This window comes from Anomalospiza imberbis, chromosome 3 (genome assembly GCF_031753505.1).
Source record: "Anomalospiza imberbis isolate Cuckoo-Finch-1a 21T00152 chromosome 3, ASM3175350v1, whole genome shotgun sequence".
Taxonomy (NCBI): domain Eukaryota; kingdom Metazoa; phylum Chordata; class Aves; order Passeriformes; family Viduidae; genus Anomalospiza; species Anomalospiza imberbis.
The window spans coordinates 431973-448742 of record NC_089683.1 but is presented as its reverse complement, the minus strand read 5'-3'; the positions used below and the strand labels follow the sequence as shown (position 1 = coordinate 448742).

The 16770-nt window shown below is 60.1% G+C and overlaps 1 protein-coding gene across 3 annotated transcripts in view; it reads left to right on the top strand.

Moving 5' to 3' along the window:
- Positions 1–12344, top strand: part of DTNB (dystrobrevin beta) — a 193242-nt gene extending 180898 nt beyond the window's left edge. Inside the window, exons 19-21 of one of the 3 annotated variants that reach the window (XM_068183104.1) lie at positions 1652–1741; positions 6184–6234; positions 12218–12344. In XM_068183104.1, the coding sequence (XP_068039205.1) occupies positions 1652–1741; positions 6184–6234; positions 12218–12222 (146 nt within the window). In that variant the 3' untranslated portion in view covers positions 12223–12344. Of the gene's footprint in view, positions 1–1651; positions 1742–6180; positions 6235–12217 lie in introns of all 3 variants that reach the window. The other 2 variants (XM_068183103.1, XM_068183105.1) reach the window with 2 other exon arrangements.
- The last annotated feature ends 4426 nt before the right edge of the window (positions 12345–16770 follow it).

The window sequence follows — 16770 nt, the reverse complement described above, 5'->3', positions numbered from 1 at the left end:
ACAGAATCACGGAATCACGGAATCACAGAATGATGAGGTTGGAAGAGACCTCCAAGACCATCGAGTCCAACCCAGCCCCAACACCTCAACTAGACTACAGCACCAAGTGCCATGTCCAGGCTTTTTTTAAACACACCCAGGGATGGTGACTCCACCACCTCCCTGGGAAGACAATTCCAGTACTTTTATTCTTTCGGTGAAACATTTTTTCCTGATATCCGACCTGCTCCTTCCCTGACGCAGCTTGAGGCTGTGTCCTCTTGTTCTGTCAGTGCTGCCCGGTGGAAGAGACCGACCCCACCTGTCCACAGCCTCCCTTCAGGGAGTTGTGGAGAGCAATGAGGTCACCCCTGAGCCTCCTCTTCTCCAGGCTGAACAACCCAAATATCCACCAGACGCTGAAAGATGAGATGGTTCCACCTCTCGCTGTGGTGAGGGCACAGAGGACAGGGACACCAAGGGCTCACCTTTCCTCTCTCCACAAGCTGCCCCATTCGTGGGGGGAATGCTGGAGCAGGAAAGCTTTGAAGAACTGAGTCCCTGAGATCTTTCAGTCTTGAGATTAGAAAAGTCTCCTCCTCAGATGATCTCTGGATCTTCCACTCAGTAGAGGATTACCAAGACTGGCACTGGGACGATGACAGGTTTAGAATAAAACACCCTGATGGTTTCTGGGTGAAATGCTCGGATGCAGAGGCCACCATCTAATTAGAAAATCGATTCTGCTGTTGACCACCTTGGAAGAGAGGAAGACAGTCCCTGGGGAATCCTCGGATCCGCCACTGCCCACAGCAAGGGGCAGTTCCTCTCGAGATAACCACGGTGGGGCTGATTCTCGTGCAAGAGGAAAACCTGCTGACCAGACTCTGCAGTCATTTTCCTGGAACGATCCTTCCGGAAAGGCAATCTGCACAATTAGTGCTATTTCATATTAATCACCCAAAATCAGGCAAAGCCGAGGCCGACGGCGAACACAGGAAACAGAATAAAACATCAATTTTTTTCACTTAATAAAATAACTGAGTGTCCCAGCCAGGAGATGTCTGGGTGGGCTTGGTGACATTGTCCAGCTGTTCCACAGCAGAGACACTACCCCAGGTTGCTCCAGCCTGGCCTTGGGATTCCAGGGATGGTGGTGGCCTTCAGGAGGCCCCGAGCATCGTCCTCCACGCAGCCCTGTGGGCTGATCCCTGTGCCAGTCGTGTGCCCGGGCTCTCCTGGCTCTTCTGGCACAGCCGTGGCCCTGATGGGGCCTCTGGTGGTCACTGGTGCTGCTGGCCAGCAGGGCTGACCAGGGAGTGTCCCGGCAGCTCGGGGTCACCAGGGGCCAGCGCAGAGCCGTGCCCTGAGGAAGAGGATTCCTTCCTCCAGCCATGCAGGAGGGGGAGAATTCCAACAGCCTTGGATGCCACCTGGAGCTCGGCAGCTCTCAGGGTGGCTGTGCCCACGGGAGGAGCAGCCAGGGGCTGCCACTGCCACTGCCACTGTCACAGGCTGGTCAGGGCACGGGGCAGAGTTCCAGGGTGAATCCCCATCTCCATCCCCCTGCTTTGGGAGCCACCCCAGGTGGGGACAGTGAGGCTGGGGGGGGACAGAGGCCGCAGGGCAGTGGCAGTGCAGCCCCTCCTGACCCTGTGTCTGCCGCTCCCAGGTACGAGGAGGAACCTCCGCAACGACCTGCTGGTGGCAGCTGACTCCATCACCAACACCATGTCCTCGCTGGTGAAGGAGCTGCACTCAGGTGAGGGCTGAGCCAGGGCGTGCCAGGAGGAGAGCTGGAAGCCACAGGCTGAAGATTTGTCCTTGGATTTGTCTTCTGTTAAAACTGTTGTCCTATTAACTATTGTTTCTCTTAAAACTAGGTTTGTTTTCTGTTGTTTTCTGCAATGTGAGGCAGTGTGTCCACGTTCTCAATGAAAAAATCACTTTTATAGCCAGCATCAGTGGCCTGGGCAGTGCTGGGTGATGATCTTAATGACACAGTCACAAGCCAGAGCAGGTTTTTGGAGTGAGTGTCCCCAAATTCCTGCTTAGTCCTGCAGTACCTGGGCAGCAGAGACCCTCTGCTGTGACTCTCCATCAGATGATGCAATCATGCCTCAATAACTGTACAGGAGGCCAATTTCATCCCTTGTCGTTAAACAGTGATGAGGAAAACAGATAATTACTCCCTCTGTGTCTCTTCCCTGTGCCAGGGGAGCTGGACACCCCTCTGGGACCGAGGCAGGTCCTGCATCTCCCAGGGAAGTGTCCCCTGGCCCTGCAGCCTCGTCAGCAGCAGGGCTGGGAGCATGTGGTGCTCCAGCTTTCAGGAGGGATTTCTTCATGGAAAGGCTTGCCAGGCTTTGAGAGGGGCTCTCCAGGCTGCAATCCCCATCCCTGGAGGTGTCCAGGGAAAGACTGAGCTCAGTGCCCTGGGCTGGTGACAAACAGGGGAGCAGTGACAGGTTGGACTCTGTGGCTGCCCTTTGGCAAGGTGAAGGATCCTGTGGTTCAGTTTCTGGGCTGCCTTTGCTGCTGAGGAAAAAGAGCAGTGTCCTGTGTCTGCTCCTGCTCCCTGCTGGACCCGGCAGCTGTGGCACCAAATTCCCCAAAATGTCTCTCCCTCGGTGGCCCTCGAGGCTCTGCCGTGCTGGAGCCCCCTGGGATGGATGGGGGGTGTTTCAGTGGCCAGCAGTAAATCCCCGCTGCCAGCCCCGTGTCCTGGCAGCAGCGGCAGCTGGGAGTTAATAAAGTTGTCCATGGATGACACAGCACCAGCAGGGCCATGGCAGGGCCACCAGCTCCCCCATAAATCACCTCAGCTCTGCCCCCGAGGCTCAAACACAGAGAGCAAACCTCTGTCCAGAGCCTGCACTCGTCCCTTTTTGCTTTCCAGAGCACAGCAAGTGTTGTAGAATCACAGAATTGTGGAATAACCCGAGTCAGACCCACAGGGATCTTGGAGTCCAGCTCCTCACCCTGCCCAGGACACCCCAACAATCCCAGCCTGTGCCTGAGAGCACTGTCCAAAGCTTTCCCTGATCTCCATCCCAAACCCCCCTGACACAGCTCCAGCCGTCCCCACGGTCCATCCCTGGCCACCAGCCGTGCCAGGGACCCCAAAGCTGTGTGGATCACCAGGGAGTGGGAATGACATGAAAACGGGGCTGCTGACAGGCTCGTGCTCGGGGAGGTGCAGAGACCGAGGAAGGCTCCCCTGGAAATGTCTGAAGTGTAAATGAGGAGGAGCATGAGTGATCCTCAGCTGATGGCAGCCAGCAGCGTTTCACACCTCGTGTCCCGAGGGGAGCGGTGGGAGCAGACAGCTCCTGCAGCGAGGGGAGGGTGGGGATGCAGCGGGGCTGCGGCTCCCAGCCTGCCCTGCCCTGCCCCTGCCCTGTCCTGCCCCGTCCCTGTCCTGTCATTCCCTGCCCTGTCCTGTCCTGTCCCTGCCCTGTCCTTCCCTGCCCTGTCCTGCCCCTGCCCCTGCCCTGCCCTGTCCCTGCCCTGTCCCTGCCCTGTCCTTCCCTGCCCTGCCCTGTCCCTGCCCTGTCCCTGTCCTGTCATTCCCTGCCCTGTCCTGTCCCTGTCCCTGCCCTGCCCCTGTCCTGTCCTGTCCTGTCCCTGTCCTGTCATTCCCTGCCCTCTCCTTCCCTGCCCTGTCCCTGTCCTGTCCCTGTCTCTGCCCTGCCCTGCCCTGTCCCTGTCCCTGTCCCTGTCCTTCCCTGCCCTGTCCTGCCCTGTCCCTGTCCTGTCCCTGTCTCTGCCCTGCCCTGCCCCTGTCCTGTCCTTCCCTGCCCTGTCCTGTCCTGTCCCTGTCCCTGCCCTGTCCCTGCCCTGTCCCTCCCTGCCCTGCCCTGTCCTTGTCCCTGACCTGTCCTTCCCTGCCCTGTCCTGCCCTGTCCCTGTCCTGTCCCTGTCTCTGCCCTGCCCTGCCCTGTCCCTGTCCCTGTCCTTCCCTGCCCTGTCCTGTCCCTGTCCTGTCCCTGTCCCTGTCCCTGTCCCTGTCCTGTCCCTGTCCTTCCCTGCCCTGTCCTGCCCTGTCCCTGTCCTTCCCTGCCCTGTCCCTGCCCTATCCCTGTCCCTGTCCCTGCCCTGTCCCTGCCCTGTCCTTCCCTGCCCTGCCCTGTCCCTGTCCCTGTCCCTGTCCTTCCCTGCCCTGTCCTGCCCTGTCCCTGACCTGTCTCTGTCCTGTCCTGTCCCTGTCCCTGTCCTGTCATTCCCTGCCCTGTCTCTGTCCTGTCTCTGTCCTGTCCTGTCCCTGTCCCTGCCCTGTCCTGTCCCTGTCCCTGTCCCTGTCCCTGCCTTGTCTCTGCCCTGTCTCTGTCCCTGTCCTGTCCCTGTTCCTGCCCTGTCCTTGTCCTGCCCAGGGCAGAGGGTTCCCCAGGAGGGGACACAGGCAGCAGCACCCCCTGTCCTCCCGGGGCTCCCCAGGGTGCCCTGATGGCCCCAGCCACCTTCTCCTGCCATGGTGTCAGGGAGGGGTGGCTGGAGATCAGGAAAGGATCTTCCCCAGAGGGTGCTGGCACTGCCCAGATCCCCAGGGAATGGGCACAGCCCCGAGGCTGCCAGAGCTCCAGGAACCTTTGGACAGCGCTGCCAGGGATGCCCAGAGTGGGATTTGAGGGGTCTGGGCAGGGGCAGCAGTTGGACTCCATGATCCCCATGGGTCTCTTCCAACCCAGGACGTTCCATGGTTCTGTGTGGAGTTGTGGAGTCACAGAATTACAGAATCACAAAATCACTGAGGGTGAAAAAGATCTCCAAGCCCGCTGAGTCCTGCTGTTCCCCCAGCACTGCCAAGGCCACCAGTGCCCCACAGGTGCCACATCCACACAGAAGTGCCACCCTCATGCTCCCAGTGCTGCTGGGGAAACGCTGATCCCGTTTTTACTCCATTTTCACTCCATCTGAGCTCAAAAGGATGTGCTTCAGGAGGCGCTGCTCTGCAGAGAGCCGAGGCAACGCTGGCTGTTCCTGGCCCAACGCTGAGCCCCAGGTCACAATTCTGGTTATTCCAGAGGTGTCTGCCTTTGTCCCTGATCTCCTCAGCTCTCCCTTCAAGGACCCAGTGCAGCTGAGTGCCCCCCATGTGTCACCGTCCTGCTCTCAAAGCCACCAAGGACGTGTCTGCGAGGTCCCCTCTGGTCAGATCCACTGCAGACGCCTCTGGTTCTCCAGCTGTTCTGTTTCTCCAGCTGCTTTAGCCCACCTAAAACGAATGTTTGGGTGACTTTAGCTAATGCTTCAGGTTTAGACACCATATGTTTGTCCAACACGACCCCCAAGAAAGCGTTTTCCACCTGTTTGGTTGCTGTGCCAGTGGATGTTTGTCCAATCCCAAGAGATACTCAAAAAGCTGTATCAGGCACATTTATGGGATCACTCCCAAGTAACCTTTAGATTATGGGAACAGCGGGTTCCTCATCTTCCCATGGCATCTTCCAGACCTCAAGAATTGCAGATCCCTGGCTCTATGCACATGACCTATTGTGCCGAATTTAATTATGCAGGGGAAAATCAATCTTTGGTTGAAGATGTTACTCCCTATCACAGTAAATTCAAAAATCAGACCTCATGGTGCAACCACACTTCTTCAGTTCAGTCTACATTTGACATTGCCCTCCAATTACCACGCGGCATGTTTTTCATTTGTGGAGATGGGGTTTGGCCTGCTGTCCCAGCACACATCCCAGCTATGCCTTTCACTGGGGGGTTCTCCCTGCCTTTGCTCTCACACCTCGTGCAGCAGTGACACCACCCTCAGGATAACCATCAGCTGTTTGCATAGGTCTCAGTGAAGTGCTGGAATGAGATAAGAGCCACCGCCTGCAGGAGAATGTGACCTTCTGCTGCACAAATGCCCTGCCAGAAACTCACCTGGGCCAAACAGAGCACGCCCACAGCTCTCGGCAGGAAACAGCTGAAACTCGGGAAGGATTTCTTCATGGGAAGGGCTGTCAGGCATTGGAAGGGGCTGCCCAGGGAGGTGATGGAATCCCCACCCCTGGAGGGGTTTAAAGGCCCTGTGGATGTGGCACTTGGGGACATGGGGCAGTGGTGGCCTTGGCCGTGCTGGGGGAACAACTGGACTCGATGGTCTGAGGGATTTTCCAACCCAAACGATTCCACGATTGCCTCTCTCCTCTCACCCACCTGTCTCATGTCTGCTTTTTCTCTTGTTGTTTTTTCCTGAAGCAGAGGAAGAAGACGAAGAAGAAACAGAGAAGCTGCAGAACGGGAAGGACCGAGGTGAGGGGACAAACCCATCTCAGAGCTCTGCAGCATTTTCTGATCACTCCTCTGTGGGTTCACTGGCTCCCTTTGCAGCCCCACGAGGGCCTCTGGGTGCAGGTGGATGGCCCTGGGTGCAGGTGGCTCTGGATCAGGTGGATGGCCCTGGATCAGGTGGATGGCTCTGGGTGCAGGTAGATGGCTGTGGATCAGGTGGATTATTCTGGATCAGGTGGCTCTGGATCAGGTGGATGGCCCTGGATCAGGTGGATGGCTCTGGGTGCAGGTGGCTCTGGTGGAGCAGGTGGCTCCAGGTGCAGGTGGATGTCCCCTGGTGCAGGTGGATGTCCCTGGTGCAGGTGGATGTCCCTGGTGCAGGTGGCTCTGGTGGAGCAGGTGGCTCCAGGTGCAGGTGGATGGCTCTGGTGGAGCAGGTGGATGTCCCCTGGTGCAGGTGGATGTCCCTGGTGCAGGTGGCTCTGGTGGAGCAGGTGGCTCCAGGTGCAGGTGGATGGCTCTGGTGGAGCAGGTGGATGTCCCCTGGTGCAGGTGGATGTCCCTGGTGCAGGTGGCTCTGGTGGAGCAGGTGGCTCCAGGTGCAGGTGGATGTCCCCTGGTGCAGGTGGCTCTGGTGGAACAGGTGGCTCCAGGTGCAGGTGGATGGCTCTGGTGGTGCAGGTGGATGTTCCCTGGTGCAGGTGGATGTCCCTGGTGCAGGTGGCTCTGGTGGAGCAGGTGGCTCCAGGTGCAGGTGGATGGCTCTGGTGGAGCAGGTGGATGTCCCCTGGTGCAGGTGGATGTCCCTGGTGCAGGTGGCTCTGGTGGAGCAGGTGGCTCCAGGTGCAGGTGGATGTCCCCTGGTGCAGGTGGCTCTGGTGGAACAGGTGGCTCCAGGTGCAGGTGGATGGCTCTGGTGGAGCAGGTGGATGTCCCCTGGTGCAGGTGGATGTCCCCTGGTGCAGGTGGCTCTGGTGGAACAGGTGGCTCCAGGTGCAGGTGGATGGCTCTGGTGGTGCAGGTGGATGTTCCCTGGTGCAGGTGGATGTCCCTGGTGCAGGTGGCTCTGGTGGAGCAGGTGGATGTCCCTGGTGCAGGTGGATGTCCCTGGTGCAGGTGGCTCTGGTAGAGCAGGTGGCTCCAGGTGCAGGTGGATGTCCCCTGGTGCAGGTGGCTCTGGTGGAGCAGGTGGCTCCAGGTGCAGGTGGATGTCCCCTGGTGCAGGTGGATGGCTCTGGTGGAGCAGGTGGATGTCCCTGGTGCAGGTGGATGTCCCTGGTGCAGGTGGCTCTGGTGGAGCAGGTGGCTCCAGGTGCAGGTGGATGTCCCCTGGTGCAGGTGGCTCTGGTGGAGCAGCCCCACATGGGTGCCGTGGCTGTGCCCTGGCACATGTCACCTCCCAGCCCCAGTCCCTGTCCCCAGCAGCTGCCACAGGCCAGTGTCACAGCCCTGTCCTGTGCTCGGCTTTTCTCACAGCAAAGGTCACACACGGGAATGTGAGTGAGGAGGAGAAGGAGCTGCTCCAGGGGCTGCGAGAAATCCAGCTCAGAGGGGTGACAGAGGCCAGAGTTGGGGCATGCACCAGGGCAGCCTCTGAGCGGTGCCACTGTCACCTGCCCAGCCCCTGCCCATGGTGACCTCGGCTGGACAAGTGTCCCTGTGCCGATGGGGATCCTAAAGTGACCTCAGCTGGACAAGTGTCCCTGTGCCAATGGGGATCCATCCCATGGTGACCTCAGCTGGACAAGTGTCCCTGTACCAATGGGGATCCATCCCATGGTGACCTTGGCTGGAAAAGTGTCCCTGTGCCAATGGGGATCCATCCCATGGTGACCTTGGCTGGAAAAGTGTCCCTGTGCCAATGGGGATCCATCCTAAAGTGACCTCGGCTGGACAAGTGTCCCTGTGCCGATGGGGATCCTAAAGTGACCTCAGCTGGACAAGTGTCCCTGTGCCAATGGGGATCCATCCCATGGTGACCTCGGCTGGACAAGTGTCCCTGTGCCAATGGGGATCCATCCTAAAGTGACCTCGGCTGGACAAGTGTCCCTGTGCCAATGGGGATCCATCCCACGGTGACCTCAGCTGGACAAGTGTCCCTGTGCCGATGGGGATCCATCCCATGGTGACCTCGGCTGGACAAGTGTCCCTGTGCCAATGGGGATCCATCCCATGGTGACCTTGGCTGGAAAAGTGTCCCTGTGCCAATGGGGATCCATCCCATGGTGACCTCAGCTGGACAAGTGTCCCTGTGCCAATGGGGATCCCACAGAGGCAGTGCCATCCGTGTCACAGGAGGTCCCTCCCTTTCATCCCAGTGTCCCTGGTGTCCCAGGCTTTCCCTCTGGGAAAGCTGAGGAACCCGTGGCACATTCCAGGAGTTATCCCAGAGCTCAGAGGGATCCTCGTGGCCTCAGGATTTTCAGGCACCGGAGCAGGGCAGCGTGAGAGAGGGAATGCCAGGATCTGCTCCTCACCTTCCAGGAGCCTCCCAGGGACAGGACCTCACTCAGGGCTCTCTTGGCTTCTGCTTTCCATGTTTCAAACCCAAACAGAGGAGCAGCCTTGGCTGGGTGTGAATCAGCGCCGGCATTTCTCTCGCTCGAGCCAAACCCAATTCCAGCATCAACAAAGCAGGACTTTGAGCCTGGTTTTGTTACACGCACGTTTCCTGCTGGCTCAGCTGCTGCGGCGCTTCTCCCAGAAGTCGTTTCCCTGAGTTTTTCCATCTGCTGGCTGCTGCAGAGCACCCAGGTGTTTGGAACTGCTCCGTTCTTTGCCCACCAGTTCCTGAACCTGGCGGGAAGGAGCGCGGGAAGTTCGATTTTGGCTGAAACGGGAGTTTCCAGAGCAGAACCGCCTCGGCTCCAAGTCACAGGACCCTCTTTGCCCCAGAACATTCCTCATCACTGGAATATTTGAGATGCTTACCAGATGACCCGCATGGCTTTTTCCAAATATGCGTGGTGTCTGGCATGGGAAACGGGGAGAGGGGCAGTCCGAGGCACGGAGGATTATGGAAGGGAGCAGAGATGGAACACAAACTCTCCCCGTTACTCATCGCCGCAGCACGAAGCCGGCAGGGGACGGCCCAGACGTGTCCAAGAGCAGAGCTGGGTCCAAGAGGCTCCGTGTGGAATGTAAATATTATCCCTGCCAGGGAAAAAGCAGTTTATTGCAGTCCCAGAGCCGGTGAGGTAAACCCCTGGCAGGGAAATCGAGGAATGATCAATATGGAAGTGCAGGGCTGGAGGAGCTGCTCCAGACCCCGTGGCGAGGGGACAGCAGGGATGGGTGACACCAAAGCCAGGTCACCGGCAGGGAGCTGTGGCCAGGATGCTCCAGGGGTGGGGGCCTGACCCCGTGCCCACAGCGAGCCCTGGGTTATCTCTGGCAGCAGCCTTGGCCCAGCAGCATTGTCCTTCTGGGGTGAGCAAGAGGAAAAAGCAGCTCAGGTGTTGCCCAGCTCCTGCACCCCAGGGCAAGGGAGGGGCTGGTCCTCACAGGGGCTCCACTGCCACGGATTCAGAACCATCCCAGAATGGTTCGGGTGGGAAGGGACCTCAGAGCCCAGCCAGTGCCACCCCTGCCATGGCAGGGACACCTGCCACTGTCCCAGGTGCTCCCAGCCCTGCCCAGTCTGGCCTTGGGCACTGCCAGGGCTGGGGCACTTATCTGGGCACCCTGTGCCAGGGCCTCAGCACCCTCCCAGGGAACAATTCCTGCCCAATATCCATTCCAAATCAACCTTCTTTTGATGTAAAGCCGCTCCTGGGGACAGCATCATCCTTGGGCTTCCTCACCAGTTTCTTCATGTAGTTATTTCCTATTTCCCTGCTATGTTTTTATCTTATCCCCAGTTAATGAACCCCAGCACTCCCCTCCCTGCTGGAGAGGCTGACCTTGGATGGGTCAGGCGTGGCTTTGGGGGATTAAATCCTCCGGGAGGAGGATTTCTTACACTCACACACTTCCTGCTTTGATTTGTGTAACAAATCCCCCTCAGCCGCATCCCCCGTGGCTGGGATCACACAGCAGTGTCCCCAGAGGTGTCCCCGAGGTCTCCAGGCTCCGGAGGGCACAGCTGGCAGAGCCTCCTCCATGCCATCCTGGGGGTGACACGCCGTGGCAGCTCAGCCTCGGGGTGCTCCCTGTGTTTCCCCCTGTGGATCCTGGTGCCTCCACACCTTCCCCTCTGCCAGGTGTTATCCCAGGTGGGAGCAGCTGTGCCAGGGCCACCCTGCAGTCCCTGCTGGCCACGTCCTGCTGCTTCTCCCCCAGGCACCACGTTCCTCTAGGGCCAGGATGATGTCACCTGAGGCTCGCCACGTCCTTGTCCCTTCCTCACTGCCCATTTGGGTTTTACAACCCTGAGACCACTGCAAGGGGGGCCAAACACCTGGGCTCGGCTCAGACTGCTGGGAACGCAGAGTTTTCTGATCCATTACATTTCCTGGACAAAAACACCCAGTTTGAAGTGGGGTTCCAGCACTGGCACAGGGTGCCCAGAGCAGCTGGGGCTGCCCCTGGATCGCTGGCAGTGCCCAAGGCCAGGCTGGACACTGGGACAGTGGCAGGTGTCCCTGCCATGGCTGGGGTGGCACTGGGTGGGCTCTGAGGTCCCTTCCCACCCAAACCATGCTGGGATTCCATGGAATGCGCCTGCCCATCCTGGCCAGAACTGAGGTCCTGCATCCCCCTGCCCCCAGAGGACTGTCCCTGGCAGGTTTGGGGTGGCACCGAGCTGGGAGCGGTGGCTGTGCCCCTGGCACCTCAGCAGCCTGGAGAAACGCCCTGTGAGACCCTCGTGCAGCTCAGCAAGGACAGGGCCAAGCCCCGGGAACGTGCCCAGGTGCCAGGCTGGGGCCACCCCCACACAGCCTGGCAGGGACAGCCCGGGCCGGGGACACCGTGGTGGCCCCGCAGCAGCGACGTGCCCTTATCAGGGTCCGTGGTTCCTGGGCTGGCACAGCATTCCTGGCGAGGAGGGGACGGTCCTGCCCCTGTGCCTGGCACTGGCGAGGCCACCCTGGGCTCAGCAGAGCTGCCCAGGACAGCAGGGACAGGGCAGGACCATGGAGGTGACACCTGGAAGGGCTGAGAGCAGTGGGATCAAAGCCAAGTGTGTGAATAACTCCTGGGACAGACTCAGGGAAACTGAGGTATGATCTTCTCCGTGGTGCCTGGGGAGAAGACAAGGGACAGGAATAAAGGGAATTGTCTTTGGACATAAAAAATACCTTTTTACCCCAAGGCTGGTCAAGCACAGCTTGACCCAAGAGGCTGTGGAGTGTCCACCCCTGGGGACCCTCAGGACTCCCAGGAGGAGCTTCTGGGTAGCCCGTGGGGCTGGCCCTGCCCTGGGGGCTGGGGCTGGGTGACCCCCAGGGTCAGGAGCAGGTTCCTGCCTGCCCGGATGTGCAGAGGAGCTGCTGTACCTGTGCAGGTGTGCAGTCCTGGGGCAGATCCTTCATTGGTGGGAAATGAAACGCTCCCCTTGCCAACCCAAAGGAAACGTTCCATTGCTAACCCAAAGGAAACCTTCCCTTGCTAACCTAAATGAAACACTCCCCTTCCCAACCTAAATGAAACGCTCCCCTTGCCAACCCAAAGGAAACGTGCCCTTCCTAACCCAAAGGAAACCTTCCCTTGCTAACCTAAAGGACACGTTCCCTTGCTAACCTAAATGAAACACTCCCCTTCCCAACCTAAATGAAATGCTCCCCTTGCCAACCCAAAGGATACGTTCCATTGCTAACCCAAAGGAAACCTTCCCTTGCTAACCCAAAGGACACGTTCCCTTGCTAACCCAAAGGACACGTTCCCTTGCTAACCCAAAGGACACGTTCCCTTGCTAACCCAAAGGAAACCTTCCCTTGCTAACCCAAAGGACACGTTCCCTTGCTAACCCAAAGGACACGTTCCCTTGCTAACCCAAAGGAAACCTTCCCTTGCTAACCCAAAGGACATGTTCCATTGCTAACCTGCTCTCCCCTGTCTGCAGGTTAGGAGGGGCCGCAGGCTGGACAGCAGCTCAGGTAAGGACGGACACGTGTCCCATCCCCAGCAGCTCCTGGGGCTCCTGTCACCTCCTGCTCCTGTCCTGTTTCTGCACCAGGGAGGTCCCAGCTGCCCACCCCCCCCCCCCCGCAGGGCTCACTGGGATGTTTTCCACAGAATTATGGAATGGGTTGGGTGGGAAGGGACCTCAGAGCCGTGCCCCCTGACACCTCCCACTGTCCCAGGAGCTCCCAGCCCCAGTGTCCAGCCCGGCCCTGGGCACTGCCAGGGATCCAGGGGCAGCCCCAGCTGCTCTGGGAATTCCATCCCATCCCTTCCCCACCCTGCCAGGGAACAATTCCTAATTCCCAATCTCCCACCCATCCCTGCCCTCTGGCACTGGGAGCCATTCCCTGGGTCCTGTCCCTCCAGGCCTTGTTCCCAGTCCCTCTGCAGCTCTCCTGGAGTCCCTTCAGGCCCTGCCAGGGGCTCTGAGCTCTCCTCAGAGTGGGAAAACACCGACACCAGCTCTGCCAGCCTTATCTCCCATTTTATTGTCACTTCTGTAACAGGAAACAGGAGCCCGTGGTGATGGACACTGTCCAGACAAACCAAAAATCCATTGTGTGCCCCCCAGAAAGCCGGGGCCCTGAGTTAATAACGAGGCACAACAGATGGACAGACAGACAGGTGCACTGAGAGCAGGAGGGGCAGGGCTGGAGCCTGGAGTGTCTCCAGGGAGATCCTTATCTCCCCCACCTGAAAAGCTGCGAGGAGCAGGCTCGGGTTTCCACACCCTCTGGAAGTTTGCCATAATGCCCATCACCGCCCACTCCCGGTGGGCAGGAGGCAGAAAATCCTCCCCTGGTGGAGGCAGAAAATCCTCCCCTGGGTGCACCCGGGCCAGGAGGGGATGGGGACAGGAGGGACCTTCCTCTGGGACCTCTTCCCTCTCCCCGGGTGATTGCAGGGAGCAGGCAGGAGAAATCCTTTCCCCTTTGACTGCCCCCCTGCCCAAGGTGGCCATGGGCCAGGAGAATCACTGGTGGATCCAAAGCAGGATTTTGCGGGATAAACCCAGCAGCAGTTCCCACCCAGCGCCCTCTGCAAAGTGAGAAAAGGGGATTTGCCCTTCCCGCCTCCCGGCCGCTCCAGCAGCGCAAGGAGAGAGCCCCAGAGGGGCTCGGGAGTCTCTCTGACAGTTTTCACATTAGAAATTCAAGTCCTGCCTCATCTGGGAAACAATCTGGTAACTCAAGAAGGAGTGAAATTGCAGCGTTGGAAGGGCAGCGGGCAGTGCCACAGGGGGAGGCTTTTCCTCACACCCCTGAAAGGCTTTGGAGAAAGGGACGGGAGTGACCCTGCCACCCCCAGTGCTGGACGGGACAGGAGGAGCCCCAGTTCCCCCCCAGAGCCCAGCGGGGCCCCAGCACCAGCGAGGAGCAGCACCGAGTGAGAGCCCACTGAGAGATAAGGGAGAGGAACCAGCCAGGCCTCTTGATCCTACAGAAAGAATGGGAAAGGACAAAGGAAAAGCAGAAATAATCCTTTACACTGCGGTGGCTCTTCCACCAGGGAGGATTTCCCCATGGAAAGGGTGCTCAGGCCTTGGCAGCGGCTGCCCAGGGAGGTCTGGAGGTGTCCAGGGAAGGCCTGGATGAGGCTCTGGGCTGGGGACAAGGTGGGGATTGCGCCCGGTGACCCTGGAGGTCTTTCCTACCCTCAGTGAATCCTCAAGTTCCTCCCCGTCCCGTGTGTGGTGCCAGGAGCAGGGCGTGCTCCTGAGCCTCCTGCTGGAGGGGGTGTCCAGCTCTGGCCACCCTTGGGCAGCAGCACCAGGGGCTTTCAGCCAGCAGATCCTGGGGGGGGCAAAGCCCCCAGCCCCGACCTCACCTGAGCTGGCAGAGTCACCCTGGGAACCTGCCCTGGCCTCAGGAGCTGCAGCTCCCTGTCCCCTGCTCCGAGGGGAGCAGGTCTGGGCTCAGCAGGACACTCGGTGGGCGCCACACTCGGGTCTGGCTGGGGGGGACACAGGGGGACACAACCCCGGGCAGGGGGCTCAGGGGTCACGGAGCCACTGAGGCTGGAAAAGCTCTCTGGGACACCGAGCCCAACCATGCCAGCAGTGCCCAGGCCACCAGTGCCCCCTGTCCCCAAGTGCCACAGCCACAGGGCCTAGAAACCCCTCCAGGGATGGGGACTCCAACCCTGCCTGGGCAGGACAGCCCTCTCCAGGTGGGAATTGTTCCCAACATCCACCCTGAGCCTGCCCTGCCCAGCCTGAGGCCATTTCCCCTTGTCCTGTCCCTGTTCCCTGGCAGCAGAGCCCGAACCCCCCGGCTGTCCCCTCCTGTCAGGAGTTGTGCAGAGCCACAAGGTCCCCCTGAGCCTCCTTTTCTCCAGGCTGAGCCCCTTCCCAGCTCCCTCAGCCCCTCCTGGGGCTCCATTCCCTTCCCAGCTCCCTCAGCCCCTCCTGGGGCTCCATTCCCTTCCCAGCTCCCTCAGCCCCTCCTGGGGCTCCATTCCCTTCCCAGCTCCCCCAGCCCCTCCTGGGGCTCCATTCCCTTCCCAGCTCCCTCAGCCCCTCCTGGGGCTCCGTTCCCTTCCCAGCTCCCTCAGCCCCTCCTGGGGCTCCATTCCCTTCCCAGCTCCCCCAGCCCCTCCTGGGGCTCCATTCCCTTCCCAGCTCCCTGGAGAGCAGCGGTGGCTCCGGGGCAGGCGGGGTCTCTGTGGGATTTCTGTGGGATCACTGCAGGATTGCTGTGGGATTTCTATGGGATCTCTGTGGGATTGCTGTGGGATCTCTGCAGGATTTCTACGGGATTGCTGTGGGGTCTCTGTGGGATCACTGCGGGATCTCTGCAGACCCTGACGGGGCTCCTGGTGCCGCAGGTTCGGAGGTTGCTCTTCTCTTGCCATCGAGGGATGTCTCCCCCCTCAGAAGAGGCCGTTCCAGCCCATCCATCACCATCGTGCGACTGTGACCGATGTCCACCACGTGCTGCCACCACAGCTGCCCTGACAGCAGCGGGAGCGTCCCGAGGACCCTCCACGGGCACTGCCCCTCAGGCCATTGCATGTCCCCTCGGTGTGCTTCCTAACGGTGACCAGACCTGTCCCACCCGGCTCAGCCACTCACGGGAGGCTTAAAAAACAAAAAAAAAACAAAACAAAACAACAAAAAAAAGAAAACCTGAAAGGACACTGCTGGTGGCTGTTCCCGCTCTGTGTGCCGCTCCATTCCACAGTGCCACTGTCACTCGCCACGCTGGTCACTGCTCCTGCCTTCTGTCCCCCCCTCCCCGTGCACGGAGCAAAGGGCTGCAGGCCCTCCAGGGCCCCTCCTGCGCGGCACCAAGGGGATTCAGCTCTCAGAAACCCGCCTGGAGCCAGGTGTGCTCCCGGGGTGCATGGTGGGATGCAGGGATGGGGCTGTGGTGGGCCACCAAGCTCTGGCGTTCCCGTGCCAAGCCGGGAATTGAGGGAGGAGCGTGGCCAGGCTGAGAGGAGCACCGGCATCAGCAGCTGGGCTCAGCTTTGGTGGCAATTAGGGAAATAAGGGAGCAGGGGTGGCAGCTCCTCCCGCTCCATCACCGCTCCCACAACACGGCCAGCAGTCCGGCCAGCGGCAGTGCCAGCGCGTTGTCCCGCTGCTCGGGAATGTCATTTTGAGTGCAAGGAGCCGAGGGCCCTGACGCATCTGTAAATATTTTTGGAGGGTGATGGATGAAGGGAGCCGCGAGCACCCCCGGCTCTGCCGCCTCCCCACAGCGAGCCGGCCCCGGGAGGGCTCCCCCTCACCGGGCGGGGACGGGGACAATAAACACCTTGGTGGCCGCGGGCCTGGCTGGATGGAAGTGCTGGCAACGAGCCGCGAGGGGAGGGGAGCCAGGAGAACCTGGAGGGGAGAGCAGCTTCAGCTGGAAAAGGGGGGACAGGGATGGGGACGGGGACGGGGATGGGGACAAGGACAGGGATGGGGAGAGAGATGGGAGATGGAGACAGGAATGGGGATACAGACAGGAACAGGGATGAGGATGGGGAGATGGGGACCAGGACAGAGACAGGCACCACCTCACGTGGGTTTTCAGCTGAACTTGCTGCACTCGGGCATGCAGCATCTCCGGCTGTGTCGTGGGCCCAGGCACAGAAAATGGGGATGTTTTCCTGATGGCCCAGCTGGGGTGGGGGCGGCCACCAGGAGCTGGGGGTGTCACAGCTGCACGGGGGTCGGGGTCTGTCCCCCAAGCAGAGCTGAGAGGGGCTGGGGGGGTCTCCCAGCACCTCCTGTAGGCAAGAGGCTGGGGGTGCCGACCCGGGCCCTGCTGGGGGCACTGCCAGGGCAGGGACGGTGGCACAGCAGGGCTGGGGCAGCTGGGCTTGGTGTGGGAAGCCAGGTGGGATCCATGGCTTGGAGGGGATGGGAAGGAAGCTGCAGGGCCTCCCCAGCACCCCTGACACCCAGGAGAGCAGGATTGGGGTGCCCAGGGCCTTGTTGTGCCATGTCACCCAGGGGTGTCACTTAGGGAGGTAATTAACCCCGTTTTTAATTGCCCC